General features: G+C 43.6%; 1 protein-coding gene across 1 annotated transcript; it reads left to right on the top strand.

The window, feature by feature from the left end:
* Positions 1-678: 678 nt before the first annotated feature.
* LOC139479613 (receptor-type tyrosine-protein phosphatase H-like) lies at positions 679-18975 on the top strand. The gene is made up of 16 exons (XM_071262451.1): positions 679-745; positions 1633-2326; positions 2876-3015; positions 8732-8827; positions 9240-9327; positions 10110-10174; positions 11264-11340; positions 12102-12189; positions 13149-13222; positions 14457-14493; positions 15107-15204; positions 15425-15550; positions 16454-16605; positions 17153-17288; positions 18352-18479; positions 18610-18975. Exons 1-16 carry the CDS (start codon positions 679-681, stop codon positions 18896-18898), a joined length of 2355 nt encoding a protein of 784 aa, XP_071118552.1. The 3' UTR covers positions 18899-18975.
* The last annotated feature ends 1043 nt before the right edge of the window (positions 18976-20018 follow it).

Raw genomic sequence — 20018 nt, 5'->3', positions numbered from 1 at the left:
ACGAGAGATGCTGATTGCAAGTGTTCTACTACTTCATGACAATGCCTCTTCTCACACCTCTCGACTTGCAAAGGCTGCTGTGCGACAATGTGGGTTCGAAAACACTTTCACAATTGTTGGTTTTGTTAGAACTTTGACCAGCCTTCAAAGACACTACATACACACCGCGGGGCACGGGTGGCCCAGTCGTCTGAGGCGCCACGATTCGCTATGCAGAGCTGCGTCACTTGGGCACGCCCGAAACCTATGATTGTGGGTTCGAATCCCGGTTCGCCCCGATTATGTTTCTAGGTTTGTCAGCACCATACACGTGCTCGTGGGTTTCACCGAAGTGGTAAACGTCTGAGATCTGCATCACTTCTGACTTTCCTCCCACATTAAGCGGATTTGAGAGAACTACTGGTCTTTTTATTGCGTTACAGACTTGGCACAAGCAGACACGATGGTACGTTTTCTTAGTTATGGGCCAGTCGTCAATCTATAAACACCGCCCAAATCGGTATTAGGTTTCCCATAAGAAAGCACCGATTTACTTGACTGTGTGACTCTGTTGCAGGTAACCTGGCGCCTGTACCCCTCCCCTCTCCAGCACACAGGGTATGAGTGGAGACAAGGCTGTACATGGACCATCCCTGTATTGTTTATCATCCAGGTCGACGCCGTGTCCATGGGGATAGAATGCAGGCCACGTGGCTCGCTACCTTGTCCGCTGTAATCATCCTGATTGGTCCAAGGATCCCATGCAGTAAGATTTAATGACGTAATATACTGTACTTGAGTTAGTGAATATGGTTTTACGCCGCTTTAGCAATATTCGAGCAATATCACGGCCGGGGACACCAGAAATGGGCTTCACACATTGTACCCATGTCGGAATTCGAACCCTGGTCTTCGGCGTGACGAGCGAACGCTTTAACCACTAGGCTACCCAACCGCCCCTACAGTACTTGAAATTAGCTGGCCAGCAAAAGCAAGTGTACGCTAATGTTGGTTTTAGGGTGGCAATAATTGTACAAACAAGAAATGGTTATTCGATGGTGATGTATTTGATACGGGTATCAGAGGCCATACTGCATGCATCGTATACGGTGAGGTGAGGTGGAATGGGGTTTAACGTCGCGTCCAAGATTATTGCACTTATATAGAGACGTGCATGTACGCGTGTGTGTGTGTGTGTGTGTGTGTGTGTGTGTGTGTGTGTGTGTGTGTGTGTGTGTGTGTGTGTGTGTGTGTCTGCTTGTACTAGTTCGGACTGATGCTGATTTATCGAACCTCGGACCTTCCGCTCTCTGGGCGGACGCTCTACCATTAGATCACGGAGGCGGTCAGTGATTATGACACAGCAAGTGTCTGTGTTCAGCCTAGTAACGTTTGTAAGTTTGTAAATCAAATTTTCAAGTGTATATTTTCTTTTCCCCGGCAGTGTATCTCGACAAGAGTAACCGCTCTGTTTATCTTTAACATTTAGTAAGATATCAGAAACAACAGATTTAATAAGTGTAGAAAGTGTGCATTGTCCAAAGGGCGATAACAGTTACTTTGTCATGTATTTTGTTGTATTAAGAACTGTGTTATATCATTTTTAACAATGTATGTGTGTATCTATGATTGTTCTACCAATTTATATCACAGCATCCCCAACAAGCACGCCATGCAGCAACTGTGACGGTAACAACGTGACCTGTGTTGACGGTGTGTGTCTACCTCGCTGTAGTGTGACGTCATCTGGAGAGTGTCGGTGTCGGGACTCCAGGTTCTATGGTAAACAGTGTGAACATGACTGTCCAGACACCTGTCTCAACTCTCGCTGTCAGATGGACAACACCCGTTTTGTGTGTACAGAGGGATGTGTGGCCGGCAAGAAGGGAGATAACTGTGAAGTGAACTGTCCTAAAGCCTGTACACATTGTGAACGTTCTGGTGATGTGTGTACAGGACCGTGTCAGAATCCCCGGTATTACGGTCCACACTGTACAACACCTTGTTCCTCCAACTGTAGAGATGGATGTAATAGGATCACGGGGGAGTGTGGCAGCTGTGAGCCAGGTTACACAGGGGACAAGTGTGATGTTACCTGTCCCCCCAACTGTAGAGATGGATGTGATAAAGACACGGGGGAGTGTGGCAGCTGTAAACCAGGTTACACAGGGGACAAGTGTGATGTTACCTGTTCCCCCAACTGTAGTAGAGATGGATGTGATAAAAACTCGGGGCAGTGTGACAGCTGTGAGCCAGGTTACAGAGGGGACAAGTGTGATGTTACCTGTTCCCCCAACTGTAGTAGAGATGGATGTGAAAAAAACTCGGGGCAGTGTGACAGCTGCGTGTTGGGTTACAGAGGGAATAACTGTAATGACACCTGTCCCTCCAACTGTAGCGATGGATGTGATAGGGAGATCGGAAAGTGTGAGGGTTGTAAAGCAGGGAACAGTGGGAAGTACTGTAATATCTCCTGTCCTATCACCTGTAGGGAAGGATGTCATCAAGACGGTGGTTGCATCTTGATACGTAAGTTGTACACATATTATTTTATTCATTTCAATCCCACATTAGAATAAACACTTCGAAAGTAGTTATGTTGTGCACTTGCTGGTGTCACAAAGAGAGGGGGTTGTGACAGTTGTGATACTAGAAATACGATAGGGATTATTTTGTGTTTCTCTGTCTTTACTTTGGAATACGGCAACTGATTTAAGAGGGCCATATCAACGTAAAGTCTACATGGAATAATCCGTTGGGATTCCGGGTTAGAACGTTATGGCGATGGTTGTACAGGACCATGTCAGGATCCCCGGTATTACGGCCCACACTGCAGAACACCTTGTTCCTCCAGATGTCCAGATGGATGTGATAGGATCACGGGGGAGTGTGGCAGGTGTGAGCCAGGTTACATGGGGGACAAGTGTAATGTTACCTGTCCCCCCAACTGTAGAGATGGATGTGATAAAGACACGGGGGAGTGTGGCAGCTGTAAGCCAGGTTACACAGGGAAATACTGTGGCAGCTGTGAGCCAGGTTAATTAGGGGACAAGTGTAATGTTACCTGTCCCCCCAACTGTAGCGTTGGATGTGATAAAGTCATGGGGGAGTGTTACAGCTGTAAACCAGGTTACACAGGGGACAAGTGTGATGTTACAGAGGTGCATAGTGTGAATGTGATGAAAGCTGGGTGAGTTACAAGTACGGATTGTGACAGTTATGGCCGGTTACAGGGATGTATTGTGACAGTTATGGTCGGTTCAAAGGGATGTATTGTGACAGTTATGGACGGTTACAGGGATGTATTGTGACAGTTATGGCCGGTTACAGGGATGTATTGTGACAGTTATGGTCGGTTCAAAGGGATGTATTGTGACAGTTATGGACGGTTACAGGGATGTATTGTGACAGTTATGGCCGGTTACAGGGATGTATTGTGACAGTTATAGTCGGGCTACAGGGATGTATTGTGACAGTTATGGCCGGTTACAGGGATGTATTGTGACAGTTATGGTCTTTTCAAAGGGGTGTATTGTGACAGTTATAGTCGGGCTACAGGGATGTATTGTGACAGTTATGGCCGGTTACAGGGATGCATTGTGACAGTTATAGTCCGGTTACAGGGATGTATTGTGACACTTTTTAATCGGGTTACAGGGATGTATTGTGACAGTTATAGTCGGGTTAAGGAGATGTATTGTGACTCATATAGTCGCTTTACAAGCATGTATTGTGAGAGTTACGTCGGTTCATGAGGATGTATTGTGACTGTTATAGTCGGTTCACAGGGATGTATTGTGAAAGTTATGGTCGCTTTACAAGGATGTATTGTGAGAGTTATGGTCGGTTCATAGGGATGTATTGTGACTGTTATAGTCGGGTTACAGGGATGTATTGTGAAAGTTCTGGTCGGTTCACAGGGATGGATTGTGACAGTTTTAGTCGAGTTACAGGATGTATTGTGAGAGTTTTAGTCGGGTTACAGGTATTGATTGTGACACTTTTTAGTCGGTTCACAGCGATATATTATGACAGTTATTCTCGGTTTACTGGGATGTATTGTGAAAGTTATAGTCGGTTCACAAGGACGTATTGTGACTGTTATAGTCGTTTCACAAGGACGTATTGTGACAGGTAAAGTCGGGCTTCAGGGAATGTATTGTGACTGTTATAGTCGGTTCACAGGGATGTATTGTGAAAGTTATAGTCGCTTTACAAGGACGTATTGTGACAGTTATAGTCGGTTCACAGTGATGTATTGTGAAAGTTATAGTCGCTTTACAAGGACGTATTGTGACAGTTATAGTCGCGTTACAGAGATTTATTGTGACAGTTATGGTTGGTTCAAAGGGATGTATTGTTACGGTTAAAGTCGGGTTAGAGGGGTGTATTGTGAGAGCTCTAGTCGGGTTACGAGAATGTATTGTGATAGATATGGTCGGTTCACAGGGATGTATTGTGAAAGTTATAGTCGCTTTACAAGGACGTATTGTGAGAGTTATAGTCGATTTACAGGGATGTATTGTGACTGTTATAGTTGTGTTACAGGGATGTATTGTGACAGTTATGGTCTGTTCAAAGGGATGTATTGTTACGGTTTTTGTCGGGTAACGGTGATGTATTGTGACAGTTATAGTCCGTTCACAGGGATGTATTGTGACTGTTATAGTCGGTTCACAGTGATGTATTGTTAAAGTTATAGTCGCTTTACAAGGACGTATTGTGACAGTTATAGTCGCGTTACAGAGATGTATTGTGACAGTTATGGTCGGTTCAAAGGGATGTATTGTTACGGTTTTTGTCGGGTAACGGGGATTTATTGTGACAGTTATAGTCTGGTTACAGGGATATATTGTAACAGTTATAGTCGGGTTACAGGGATGTATTGTGACACCTTTTTGTTGGTTTACAGGGATGTATTGTGACAGTTGTAATTGATTTGTGGGGATGTATTGTGACAGTTATGGTCGGTTCACAGGGATGCATTGTTTCAGTTTTAGTTGGTTCACAGCGATATATTATGACAGTGTTTCTCGGTTTACAGGGATGTATTGTAACAGTTATAGTCGGGTTAGAGGGGTGTATTGTGAGAGTTCTAGTCGTGTTACGAGAATGTATTGTGATAGATATGGTCGGTTCACAGGGATGTTTTGTGAAAGTTATGGTCGCTTTACAAGGATGCATTGTGACTGATAGAGTCGGTTCGCAGGGATAAATTGTGAAAGCTATGGTCGCTTTCCAAGGATGTATTGTGAGAGTTATAGTCGGTTCACATGTATGTATTGTAAAAGTTATGGTCGGTTCACAGGGATGCATTGTGACAGTTTTAGTCGAATTACAGGGATGTATTGTGAGAGTTTTAGTCGGGTTACAGGAATTGATTGTGACACTTTGTAGTCGGTTCACAACGACATATCATGACAGTTTTTCTTGGTTTACGGGGATGTATTGTGAAAGTTCTGGTCGGTTGAAAGGGATGTATTGTGACAGTTATAGTCGGTTCACAAGGACGTATTGTGACAGGTATAGTCGGGCTACAGGGATGTATTGTGACTGTTATAGTCGGGTTACAGGGATGTATTGTGAGATTTTTTCGCGGTTTACAGGGATGTATTGTGATCGTTATGGTCGGGTTACAGGTATGTATTATGACAGTTTTGGTCGGGCTACAGGGATGTATTGTTACAGTTCTGGTCGGTTCATAGGGATGTATTGTGACAGTTTTAGTCGGGCTACAGGGATGTTTTGTGAGAGTTATGGTCGGGTTACAGGGATGTATTTTGACAGTTTTTCTCTGTTTACAGGGATGTATTTTGACCGTTATGTTCGGGTTACAGGGATGTATTGTGCCAGTTATGGTCGGGCTACGGGGATATATTGTGACAGTTTTAATCGGGTTACAAGGATGTATTCTGATAGTTATAGTCGGGTTCAGGGATGTATGCCATCGCCGTCGGCGGCCTATGACGTTGACGTACACGTCTCCCTATAATAATGTTCCAGGCATTCTATGGATGGTGTGCTGCTAGAGGTGAGCATTTGCGATCAGTGCACGGTGATCGAGGGCGTTCTCGGCCTCAAAACGCCTTGCAAAGGGGACAACAAAAGGTGTCAGTATGTTGACCCGATGGTACAGATGGTACCTTCTTTGCACAATGTGGAGTGGGGTTCGGTCGGTCATAGTGACACCTGTCAACTCTCATGTGATCTCAGGTTGTCATTGGCTTGAGGTTCATTTTGCCGTCGCCAGAAACGACCACGCCTATCAGGGAAGTGCAAAGTTAATCAATAATTGACAGAGATAATGGTCCATAGCGATTAATCGGCCTTCCTTCAAAGTGTCTAAATCAGGAATGACATCTACAGATGTGTTTGGCGCTACTGTGTGAGGAACGTGCAAACTGAAGGTAGTGTTTTCAGACATAAACGTTCCGTCACAGGAAGTTATCTTTGTTCTTTAATACTTTGTATCTACATTATATTTCATGTTCCCCTACGTGTATAATTTGCTTTTTTCAACAGAACAGAGCGTAAACTAGTTCGCACTTTGTACAGTTCCAAATGCTGTTGAAGGAGGGGCAAACATTCTTCTGACTAGGGGGTCTAGAGGGTCTAGAGGGCCTAGAGGATCTGGAGGGTCAAGAGGGTCTAGCGGGTCTAGCGGGTCTAGCGGGTCTGGAGGGTCTCATTTGGCATTCGTCCTTCTTGTGGACAAGCCTTTAATGATGTCTTTGGTATGCCGGATACAGACTCAAGACATTGACTGGCAGTTCGATGATTAGAAAGACTGCCAGCGTCCCAAATTTATGATTAAATTCATATGACATTGTTGTACATGTAGCAGGGCGTGGAGTCGTCCCACAGATGACATCCTTACCTTGTCAGCTTGCTGACGGGGTTAACCTCTTTGGTGATGTGGACAAGGTGTCCGACCTCGGATCAGAATGTCCGTGGTTCGCATCCCATCTCGGGACTCAAATTTTATGGCCGCTACATACACAACAGTCGAATCCACTGATTGTCTCCGTAAAGTCGACTTCATTTAACGCTACTAGATATATGCAAAGGATATCCTCCCGAGACAAGGGAGTTGACTGATTATTAAAGTCCAGTTTCCATCCGGTTATCTTTTGGCTGGACTAACGAGTCTCTGCATTGTCCTGTCAAAATCGCGTTGCGAAATCGACATACGGTTCCTAAACAACATTGCTACCGCCGTGTAGATTTTGGTCGGTTGCAGGATTTGCAAAACATGTGTACCGCCAACTCGTCGTAAACGCGAAGTAAAACCCGTTTGATCACAACATAGGTTTTGATTACTGATCAGATCTCCTTGACTGGGAGACGCCATTTTGTTTGAAGCAAATGCATGTGATACGAGAGGTGGAATTTGATTGTCATTAGGAGGGACATAGAATGGACATAACTCGTAATAGCCACTGGTGACGCTACGATCGATATTTTCCAAATCTTTTCATGTGTATAACCAAGGTGCTCAAGTAATTTGACGCTTTTTTTGCGAGGTAGGACTCGTTTAATTACAATATAGATCTTGACTATCGATCAGATCGTCTTGACTGGGAGCCGCCATTTTGTTTGAAGTGCTATGAGATGTGGAATCGGATTGGTCAATAGGAGGGAAATACAAGGGACAGCACTCGTAATAGCCGATCGAGTCAGGAAATTCACGAAAATCCAGCCTAGTTCGGCAAGGATAGGAACTTGACTTTTATAGTCAGTTAGCTCCCTGGCCTCCGGAAGATGTGCAAAAGAATATGTTCAAACTAAATGCGATTGCCCAAACGATTTACATTTAATAGCATTACTTGCATATACAATGTAACAAACACGCAGACACATGTACACACATACGCAGACGCAGACACATACATACACACACGCAGATACACACATATATTCACACATGCACACAGATGCAGAAATACACACACAGCGACAGACGCAGACACACACATACACATGACTCAGGCACACACACACACACACACACACACACACACAAATACGCACCCATAAACAAAGACGAAGACATACACAAACAGTCGTGCCTCGTTTATACGGACACTTGCGTCATTTCACAATTCGTCCGTATAAACGAATTTCCGTATAACTGAAACCAGCTTCTTACTGGAAGAGTTACTTCCCTTCAATTATGCAACTCATGACAGATGACAGAACAAACAGATACATCCACTCAATCTTTATTCATACACGTTTCATAAAGTCTGTCATGGAAGTTTGAACTTTACCACATTTTGAGGTTTGAATTTTAAACAATAATTCCAAATTGTCCAGATCGCCTGTGTTCTCGTAATAGATAATCAAGGTCACTATACAAGCACGAGCTTCCTTGTGAGTGACTGTAGTGGGTTGGAGGGGCTGCTCGTCTTGCTCATCGTCTGAATCTTGCTCCGGCTGTGTTACGGCTTGCAAAATGTCAACATCACTGAGGGACTCGCCAGTCACCTCTTCCTCATCACAGTTCACATATTCCTCAGCTGAGATCGGCTCAGCTGAAGGCACAGAGCCAGCATAGGATTTTAGCAAATCCCGAAGCTCCGGCAATGCCATATCCTCCTCTGGGTCGTCACTATCAGTCTTTGAACCCATAATGTTCACATGACGAAAACAATTTGCGATTGTACTTTCTGTCACGGCATACCATGCACACTTGATCATCCTAATTGAAGATCTCAGGTTGATGTTTGCTGTTTCTCCATTATCGGCACAGGCAAGAAAATGTCTAACAACTTGTCTCCTGTAGTGGGCCTTGAAGGCACGAATTATGCCCGCATCCATCGGCTGATGTGTGCAGTGGTGTTTGGAGGCAGGTGGTAAATTCTTACATGTGTCAATTTTACTTGGGGGCGTGGCTAGAGGCATTGTCCATCAAAAGAATAACACGACGCAGACACACACACACACACACACACACACACACATACATAGACAGGCGCAGACACACAGACTCGCACATACAATTAGACGCAGACACACACACAGATACGCACACAGAAATACATACACAGACGCAGACACACAGACTCACACATTTATTTTGCCATTGTCTTCCAAAGCGTTTGAGTCAATATATTTATATACCGAAGCACTGTTTAAATGACCAGCAGACAGCCACAGCTGTTAGCGAGAGGCCAATACATACGAGATATATTTGTGCATGTTTTCTGTGACTTGATTATGACCATCTTACCGGTATATAATGAACACGTTTGTTTCAGCCGCAGAAGCCAACGTTGGAGACACGTATGTTGTACTTGTCGTCATCCTCATCCTCATCCTCATCCTCGTTGTCATCGTGTACAGAAGGTGCGCAGTTCATTGTATTCGTGTATACACCGAGACTCCAGTTGGAGAATACCACGCCCATAAGTAGAATAACATTAATAAAAGCCTCATTGCATGCTTTACCGTTCATCCATTCGTGACCAACTCGTGTTATTCCGGGACAAGCCGAATAGCGACTCGTTCCCCTCTCATGGCCATTTTTGAGACCGGGTTCCGTCTTAGCGCAAACGGGCATACCTAAAACAATTGTCAACTCGTTGCGTAATGGTTCACATATATTTCCCCATATATGCTATATATCTCAGATCTCAATTTAAAGCACATCTGGACATGCGGAGTTATACAGTATGATTGAACACATTTAACTGTGTCATGGGTATATTTTTAGATACAAGACATATGTAAAATCAAAAATTATTTCTGGGGGATTCTTTGACGAAGAACTTGAAATCATACGCGGATACTGATTGGTTTGTCGTATTTTCGCACATTATATTCATCGATAGGGGGATGAGTCTTCTTGCAGGTTACGGAAAGGGCGAGTGGTGACGAATGACCGTTTACCGTCAAGGCGACTTAAAGTAGGGAACATGTTATTAAGGGTATGTCTTTCCATGTTGGTCCCTGAAACCATTTATGGAACTTTTATCGTCAGCCCGATGCGTGTCACGCTCAACAGTACCCGCCCCGCAACGAAAAAGGGATCGCGCTTTACGTTGTCTTGTTTATTTATCATCTACGCCCATCTTGCGGATTTCACGACATGTATAATAATACCATGTCCCTTTTATTTTCAAACAAAGGCGACGCAAAGGAAGACAACAGAACCAAAAAGGAACTCCTAATCCAACATACACATCGTGTTCGGGTAAGAATATAGCCAATATACAATCGATCTAAACTAATCGATGTAGTGTAAGTATGACTTTTGAGAGTTCCTTATACCTTATTTTGACCCAATCAAAGGATCTTGTCACCAAAGGTCCAATTGAACAAAATACATTAAACTACGGTTATAACGAACTCAAAGGGACCACACATTTTAGTTCGTTATAACTGTAGTTCTTAACACGCATATATACAGCATAACTACAGCAAAAAGTCTGGACAAAAAATAAGTTATATCCGTCAGTTCGTGTTAAGCGTGTTCGTTATAAACGTAGTTTCCTGTATGTGCATGTGGAATATAATTCAGAACTATGCCTATTTCATGTGAAGTTTCATCATGCAATATCACTTACATCGACTTCCTTGGCTTCATATTTGGACAGGACAGTGTGACATGTGTCCATCCTCCTGAGTTATGTCCCTTCTACGTCCCTCCTATTGGCCAATCAGATTCCCCTCTCATATCACTTGCATTGGCCTCAAACAAAATGGCGGCGCCCAATCAAGACGATCTGATCGATAAACAATATCTATATTGTAATAAAACGGGTCTTACCCCGCGAAGTGCATCAGATCACTCGAGCACCTTGATTAAAAACATGAAAAGATTTGCAAAATATCTGTCAACGCCCCGTCGACAGTACACATGCTTTGCAAATCCTGCAGTCGACCGAAATCTGCATGTTGAAATCTATGTTGTTTACGAAACATGTGACTAGTTCGTTACGCGATTTTGATTGGACCATGCATAGACTCGTTAATGCAGCCAAAATGTAACTCCGGAATTCCAGCCTAGTACGGCAATGGTAGAAACTGTACTTTAATAGTCAGTTAAAGCCCTTGCCTCGGGGAGATGACAGGTGTCATGTAACTGGGATTTTACTGCATGCTATGGGATTTTACTGTTTTCGAAGTTACATACATGTTAATCTGCATGTCTTTGTGATCGGAAAATGTATGACACATAACGAGATTTAACATTAGGATAAGTCAAAAATTCTGCAAACGGATGTATGCATGCAACCTGAGTGTGCATTCCGTACATATTAATCATATGTCCATCTTCCAGTCTATACACTAGGCGGGGACATGTGTGATGAGCTGAACGGGGACACGTCGAAGGAGGTCATGGAGGGGGAGTTTAAAGTAGGTATACTTCAAGGTTCTGAATATCATCAACCGTACGGGGGGCACGGGGGGCCCAGTCGTCTAATTGCCGCAGATTTGCGTCCCTTGGGCACGCCAGAAACCTATGGTTGTTGGTTCGAATCCCAGTTCGCCCCGATTATGTTTCTAGGTTTGTCAGCACCATACCAGCTCGTGGGTTTCACCGAAGTGGTAAACGTCTGAGACCTGCATCACTTCGGGCTTTCCTCCCACATTAAGCTGACACGCCGTGATATAACTGGAATATTGTTAAAAGCGGCGTTAAATTCAACTCACTCACTCACCCAACCGTACGATAAAAAATAATGTGTTGCCATTTGGCGAGTGGGTTGTCTGTGGTTAACGCTGCTAAAATTTGGAGGCTTACGTCCTTGGTGCAAATATAATGTTTATCAGCAAGGGATCTTAACATAGGATGGATGTGCGATTCGAACCACACACCCGGGTGCCGTTGTACGAAGCGATCTTAGCGCTAAGGTGATCGTTACTCCCATACCATATCATAGACTTACGACAGTCGTAGCGTTAAGGTTGTGTTGTACAACGGCACCTAGGACCTTAAGGTACATACCTGCACATGGAACTCCCTAATATATAGATCGGGGAGTGTTGTATGACTCGGCTGATTCTGTGTCTCAAACCCGACCAACTTTTGCCAAGTCAATATTCAAGCATTTTTCTCCATGACATATTGCTCTCTGCGGCTGTAAACACTACAAGCTATTATGTTTCTGTTTTAGAAACTGCCTTTTTCAAATATAAAACCAGTAGATTGTGCCTCCTTGGACGAAAACGAAGGGAAGAACAGATACAAAGATATCCTGCCATGTATGTAATTATATATCCTGCTGTACTCTTTATCCAGAGTCATTTTACAAAAGAAATTTATACTTACTTTAATCAATCTTAGATAGGTAGAATTTTGCGGTTCGTTATGGAACCTCACTTTGAGTAAATGTTCGAAATTGGAGTTTATGGATATCTATGAATTGCTGAGCCTTTTCGCGAACTCCAGGTGTCATCACCATTTTTTCAGCGATCCATAATTATATATTCACTGTTTGGGCTTCTGCGCCAAATCGGACCTCTGAGAGCGGAAGGTCCGGGGTTCGATCCCCGGCCACGTCATACCAAAATACGTTAAAAGATGGTACTTGTTGTTACCCTGTCTAAGGCGCTCGGCATTAAGGGGCTAAAAGGCTGGTCGGCTCGGTGTCAGTATACTTTGTCTGAGTGGGGTATTTTTGTTAAACTGTGGCATGGTATCTCAGTGAGCTAGCACTATAAATCGGCATCAGTCCGGACTAGTACAAGCAGCCACACAAACACACACACGTACATGCACGTCGCTATATAAGTGTAATAATCTTGGACGCGACGTTAAACCCCATTTCACCTCACCTCACCTCACATCACCTCACATCACCTCTGCGCCAAATTGAGTCTGTTTTGGTGGATAATCGAGACTGGTCTCTGGCGTTGACCTTTTCAACTTCACATTCAATTTCGAGGTTTAATCATATCTAAAACATACAGATTCACACGGAGTACTTTTCTCTGATGTTGTTCAGCTTTATCACCCTATTTTCGAAATAGTCTCCATGTCACGTGTTCCTTAACAGTAGCATCAAACAGACATGGCGGATAGATATCTGATAAAATGCATGTCCCATTTGCTTGTTACACATGCGTGTCCCACCAACTGCTATTGTTATCGCCGTTATTGCAGAGAAACAGTTCAATCCTGCCACAAAAACGGCATAAGATGTTATTTTTGGTATTTACAGTTGATGCTACACGAGTACCCCTTGAGATTGAAAATGAAGATGACAGCGACTACATCAACGCCTCCTACATAGATGTAAGTTATGAAGAATTTAGGTTGGTTCTTGTTAGATTTTGTGTGGTTCTTGTATTTAGTGTGGTTCTTGTTTTTAGTAAGACCGGCATCACTACCCGCTACCCACAGTTACCGCCTCCGTGGTCTAGTGGTAGAGCGCCCGACCGGAGAGCGGAAAGTCCGGGGTTCGATTCCCGGCCGCGTCATACCAAAAAAAGTCAAAAGATGGTACTTGTTGTTACCCTGTCTGGCGCTCGACATTACTCATTAAGGGACTAAAACATGGACTGCTCGGCTCGGAGTCAGTATACTGTGTCTGAATGGGGTAATTATGTTAAACTGCGGCATGGCATCTCAGTGAGCTAGCTCTATAAATCGGCATCAGTGCTGACTAGTACAAGCAGACACGCGCATGCACGTGGCCATATAAGTGTAATAATCTTGGACGCAACGTTAAACCAAATTTCCCCTCATCTCACCTACGCGTTACTGGAATGAGTGAGTTCGGCTTAACGCCGCTTTTAAAATTATTCCAGTTATATCACGGCGTGTCAGCTTAATGTGGGAGGAAAAACCGAAGTGATGCAGGTCTCAGACGTTAACCACTTCGGTGAAACCCACGAGCACGGGTATGGTGCTGACAAACCTAGAAACATAATCGGGGCGAACCGGGATTCGAACCCATAATCATAGGTTTCTGGCGTGTTCAAGGGACGCAACTCTGCACAGCGAATCGCGGTGTCTTAGAAGACTGGGCCACCCGTGTCCCCAAGCGTTACTAGGGGTGAGATGAGGAGAAATTGGCTTTAAAGTTTATAGTGATAGCCCACTGAGATACCATGCCACAGTTTAACATGAATACCCTACTCGGACACAGTATACTGACTCCAAGCCGACCAGTCCTTGTTTTAGCCCCTTAATGTCGAGCGCCAAGTACTATCTTTTAACGTCTTTTGGTATGACGCTGCTGGGGTTCCATCCCCGGACCTTCCGCTGCGGACGCTCTACCATTAGACCACGGAGGCGGTCGCATCGTATCAGTGATTGTGTCACAGCAAGTACCATCTTTTAACATCTTTTGGTATGACGCGGTCGGGGACCGAACCTCGGACCTTCCGCTCTCCGGGCGGACGCTCTACCACTGGACCACGGAGGCGGTCTGATATTACTGGAATAATGCTAACAGCTCAACAAAACTCGCTTAATAATGTATTGGGAGTTACACAGTTACTCATGGAGATTCTATCCCCCACAGGGATACATGGACCAGACCCGCTATGTTGCAACCCAAGGTACGTGGAGACTTTCATGGGTTTGGTAAACTACTTTCTTCGTCATCTCCACACATATCATAATACTGCCAATGGACATACTCGTGTCTATCCTACTAAGTCGACATTCAAATGTCTTCTTAGTTCAATATGACTATGCCAATACTCATGTCAATCGGAACAGAACAACTAACTCATGTCATTACGGGAATTCTTTTTTCGCTTTTATATGGATATAGTTACGAATTCATTTCAATATTTCTTGCGTTTATGGCCGCATATAAACGTGTTAACAGGTTTTAACGTTTCTAACTCCACAAACGCTAAAAAATATTTAAGTCAATTCATTTGAATAAATACGTCAACAATAATTACTTGACAGAGTGCTTATTTCACCATTAACACAAAAACCAAAAGTACGAAATCGGTGACATCATTTAGCGCTAAAATGCAACACAAGGCCCGCCCATTCTATTATCAGCCAATCAAGAATCAAAAGCCCACCAGTGGGCGTGATTTAATTATTTTTTGGTGAATTAAAACATAAGGACAGGACAGATTGGTTAACCAATCAAATGCCATGGAATGACATGCAACGTATTTGCTATAGATAGCCTTGAAAACCTTTCTACAGGGCCCTTGGAACACACAAAGAACGACTTCTGGAGGATGATATGGCAGCTGAACACCGCCAAGATTGTCATGGTTACTAACCTCATGGAGTCGGGGAAGGTCAGAATACATTATGTCAGCTTCTTGTAAAAATAATAATAATCAAGATGTCTCCTACCATGAAGTGATGATATCGTCGACGTTCATGTACAAATATATTTCGAATTGCCGATACAAAAATCTTTACTCGCCATCATGTCATCACATTAGGGATCATGAGCAAATAATAGTACTACTACATTAATAACCCTATATATACATATATCATCCATTCTCTCAGTTTAAGTGCTACGGGTACTGGCCATTCTGCAGCTCTGAGTCCACGATGTACGGCAGTATAAGTGTTCAGTGCGCGAAAGAGGAAGTCTACGAGACCTACACCCTCCGCTCAATGGCGATCTGGAAGGTAGGTGACCTACACCCAGGGCTTCCTGTTCATATGGAAATAGGTGACCTGAAACACCCGTCCGCTTCCTGGCCATTTCGAAGTTAGGTGACCCACATCCTCCGCCCCGTGGCCTTTGTGAACACAGGTGACCTTTGGGAAGGTTTCTGGCCATATGGAAGGTAGGTGACCTATTTTCTGAGCTCCCTGGACATCCGGCCTTCTGGAAGTTAGGTGACCTACACCCTCCACTCCGTGGCAATCTGGATGACAGGTGACCTACACCCTCCGATTCTGACCATCTGCCATATAGTAGGTAGCTTCAACTTCCAATCCCTGGCCATATACTCTTTGGGTTACCTACACCTTCCATCCACTGGTCATATAGCAATTGGGCTACCTACAAAGTCTACACCCTGGCGATGTAGTCGTTGTGTTATCTACGGTCACAACCCCTGGCCACATAGTGCTTAGGTTACCTGGACCCTCCACCCCCTGGTGCTATAGTAGGCGGGATAGCTACACCCTCCACCCCCTGGTCCTATAGTAGGCGAGATAGCCACACCCCCACCCACTGGTCCTATAGTAGGCGGGATAGCTACACCCTCCAACCCCTGGTTCTATAGTAGGCGGGATAGCTACACCCTCCAACCCCTGGTCCTATAGTAGGCGGGATAGATACACCCTCCACCCCCTGGTCCTATAGTAGGCGGGATAACAACACCCTCCAACCCCTGGTCCTATAGTAGGCGGGATAGCTACACCTTCCACCCCCTGGTCCTATAGTAGGCGGGATAGCTACACCCTCCACTCACTAGCCATATAGTACAAATTATGCCTACAACCTATGGACCCGCACCTACCAATTTAATGCAAGTGAGCCCTCCGCACCGGTTGAAGCGTTGCTGTTTTATGTCCTTACAGGAAGGTACAGAGACAAGAGTGATCAAGCAGTTCCACTTCACCCAGTGGCCCGACCACGGGGTTCCCAGGGACACTACAGCACTATTACACTTCCACAAAGTAGTGAAGGACACGACACTACCACTGTCAGGGCCATTAGTGGTTCACTGCAGGTAACAGATATTTATTCCAAATATCTATTTCACGTACAATAAGAAAAACGTATGTATCTTATTAGTAGACAAACACAACTTAATCGTTAACGATGACATTGCCCTTAACTTGTGTAGCGACAGCATATGCTCACACCTGTCGTCAGAATTGGTAACTTGCAATGATTCAAAGTTCTTGAATTAATATATTTGGAATAGTTCTTCTGTCAAATGGAATATGGCACTGACTTTTGTTATCAATATGTACGATCCACACTTTTCACACAGTAATGGATTTGACGAATATGCAGGTTCGTTTTTGCTGAAGCAATTGATTGTGTTGAATACATGACATTTTTTAACGAAAGCAACTTATTTTAATCTTTGTAAGACGTCTCAGAGCTACTTCTTGCTGCTTTATCAGGTGAATGGTGAAGCAAGAAGGAGCTCTGAAATGTCGCACAAAGAATAAAATAAGTTGCTTTCCATTAAAAAGTGTCATGTATTCATGCTCTCCCAACGTCTAAATGCCAATCAAAGTATTCATTGTGTTTCTTGCCCTATGCAGTGCAGGTGTTGGACGGACTGGGACTTTCTTAGCGTTGGACTACTTACTGGACCAGGCGAGGAGCGAGGGTCGAGTCTGTGTCTACAACTGTGTGCAACACTTCCGTAGGAAGAGGATGAAAATGGTTCAGACAAAAGTTAGTTTATTACTAAAAGATTACTAAAATGTCTGACTGAAGTCCTGCGAACTTATGACATATAGTCTGCCTTAAACAACAGACAAACAAACAAACAGCATCTGCGGGTGTTAATCCCTTATCAGAGAAGGTAATTTGGAATAAGTGAGTGAGTGAGTTGGGTTTAACGCCGCTTTTAACATTATTATTAACAGTAATATCACGGCGTGTCAGCTTAATGTGGGAGGAAAGCCCGAAGTGATGCAGGTGTCAGACGTTTACCACATCGGTGAAACCCACAAGCACGGGTATGGTGCTGACAAACCTAGAAACATAATCGGGGCGAACCGGGATTCGAACCCACAATCATAGGTTTCTGGCATGTCCAAGGGACGCAACTCTGCACAGAGAATCGCGGCGCCTTTGACGACTGGGCCACCCGTACCCCCTAATTCGGAATAAAAATCCTTCGAGACATGTTAGCTGCATGCAATGTTCTTTGTGAAACAAGGTAGAGGTATCAAGAGTATTTCACGTTTTTGTTCACGTTTAAAACCACATCACACCTCAAGAATAATATCACGGGAATCCTTTGACCACATACGTTACACAAGATTTCTCGCCTGTGACACTGTTGGTACAATCAGAGGTAGAAGGTGACCAATGGTTATGCATGCGGCAAACATTGCTGTGACGCCCCTCTACAGGGTCAGGTCAACGGTAGACTATGTTTTTCTTCCTATTTTACTTCCTTAATATATGTTGACCCTAGTGAAATTCAACATAACTGTTTAGTCTCCACAATCGTTATAAAGTGAATAATATTATCACGTTACTTCTAACAGAAAACAAACGGGCTAAAAATGTTCCAATGTTAATGCTGACAAGGACTTTGGTTAAATTGCTGTCATTGACGACATTATCAAATGTTGACCATGTGTTTTACGTTGTCATGACACTATTAATATCGGTTCGGGATCAATATGCATGTTGTATTCCTGAAGTACAACACTTCAACTTTTTATGTTTATTCAAGAGACACGTTTAAATTTCGAAAGTTTGAGTTTGTGTGATGTATTTTCAGGAGCAGTATATATTCATACACAACATTCTCCTGGATGCCTTGCAATGTGAACAGACCTTCACTCGTCCCATGGAGCCAGTACACATCCAGTGTGAGACATGCTGGAACCGGCTTAATAATACGCACAGGTGAGTGAGTGAGTGAGTGAGTGCGTAAGTGAGTGAGTGGGTGGGTGGGTGGGGGTGAGTGGGTGAGTGAGTGGGTGAGTGAGTGAATTAAATGCAAAATATTGTACTGTACAGCTGATTTTGATTTTAGGGTCAATATGGACATTTCATCCATTGACAGTGATGAAGAAGATGTCCTGTATGAAAATGTTCCCCATCACTTGGCACGTCAGCTTCAACAAAGAAGTGGAGATGCGGCCTCTCTCCCCGACGTCTGTGACGTGGTCTGTGAAACAATGCCCTTGCTGCCTAGTGAAACAGACATTACAAGCGAGGAGAGGATGCCGGAAGAGAAGACGGACGACGAGGGAGGAAGGATGAGTTGGGTGTCGCCTCTGTTAGGTACAAGTGACAGGGTACAGGAGACAGGTTACGAGTGACAAGTCACTGTTTCGTTCTGCCACATATTCCAGAGCTCCTTGAATACATATTTTGTTCATACTGTGCGTGTGTAGTGATAAGTAGGGCAGTGCATCGTATTGGTAAATTTCGTTTAAGGCCATCCATATCTTGTATGTGTTTCTCATTTACAACCTTAACCAGCAAGAGAGAGGGCGGACGAAATATGATTAAAATAATCTGATGTTGTGTATATTATTCTATAACATTTTAAAGTTTTGCTTTCAGTCTTTAATAATTTATTTATGACGTAGATCGAGTTGCTTTGCTTCAGTAACGAATATCTAATGAACATAGCTGAAGAAAGATCAATCTCAACTGGTTTTATTATAGACTTCAGTGTGACTGAAGTGTAAAGTGTGAAGTGTAAAGTGAACATAACACTTGATATTTCACTGCAGTAACACGTTGACGGAACTATTGTTATACAAGATTTACCTCCCCTTAAATTGTCTCCCTTCTGCGTAAATGTCAAGCCCGTACACAAACTGTTGATGTCCTTTTTACGTTAATTCCACATTCAACAAAGCAAAATAATGACAGATGGTCTTTTATGGAATTAATATCACTTCTTTGCCGTTTGTTATTCTCTCGAAAATCTTTCGTTATAAATTGTACATTTCTCATTCAACGCGTCAATCGACACTGTTCGTTTCGCAAAGCGCCATTTTTGTTACTTGACCAGCGTGTATTCTTTCGCTTCCAACAGCAGTCTCCAAGTTTTCAAGAATATGTTTTGTTGATTTTGTATATAATCATATCTAAATGTATGATCAAGAATTTTCGTGACCCTAAATATTTTTGCATACTTTCGTACATATTTTTTAAGATTTTGCCAACACGAAACTACTTTTAAATCGCAATACAAGGGATGGTGAACCGTCCCTATGTGAAAGGTAGGGAGAATTTACGTTTCAAGGTTTTACATTTGTAATGAAATAATGTAATATTCCGGTAGATAACTGCACGAAAGTATACAATAAATAGGATATTCTTTGTGTCTCGTGAAATATCATGTTTCTCTTATCGTGTGCCACTCGTGAAAATATCTCCTTTCCCCCGTCACTCGATGAGAGATATATGATATTTCACTCGACACAT

This window comes from Haliotis cracherodii, unplaced genomic scaffold, assembly GCF_022045235.1.
Source record: "Haliotis cracherodii isolate W230 unplaced genomic scaffold, xgHalCrac1.p SCAF_4, whole genome shotgun sequence".
NCBI lineage: Eukaryota > Metazoa > Mollusca > Gastropoda > Lepetellida > Haliotidae > Haliotis > Haliotis cracherodii.
Note: the sequence above shows the minus strand (reverse complement) of the source record. Positions and strands in the feature narration are given on the sequence as shown.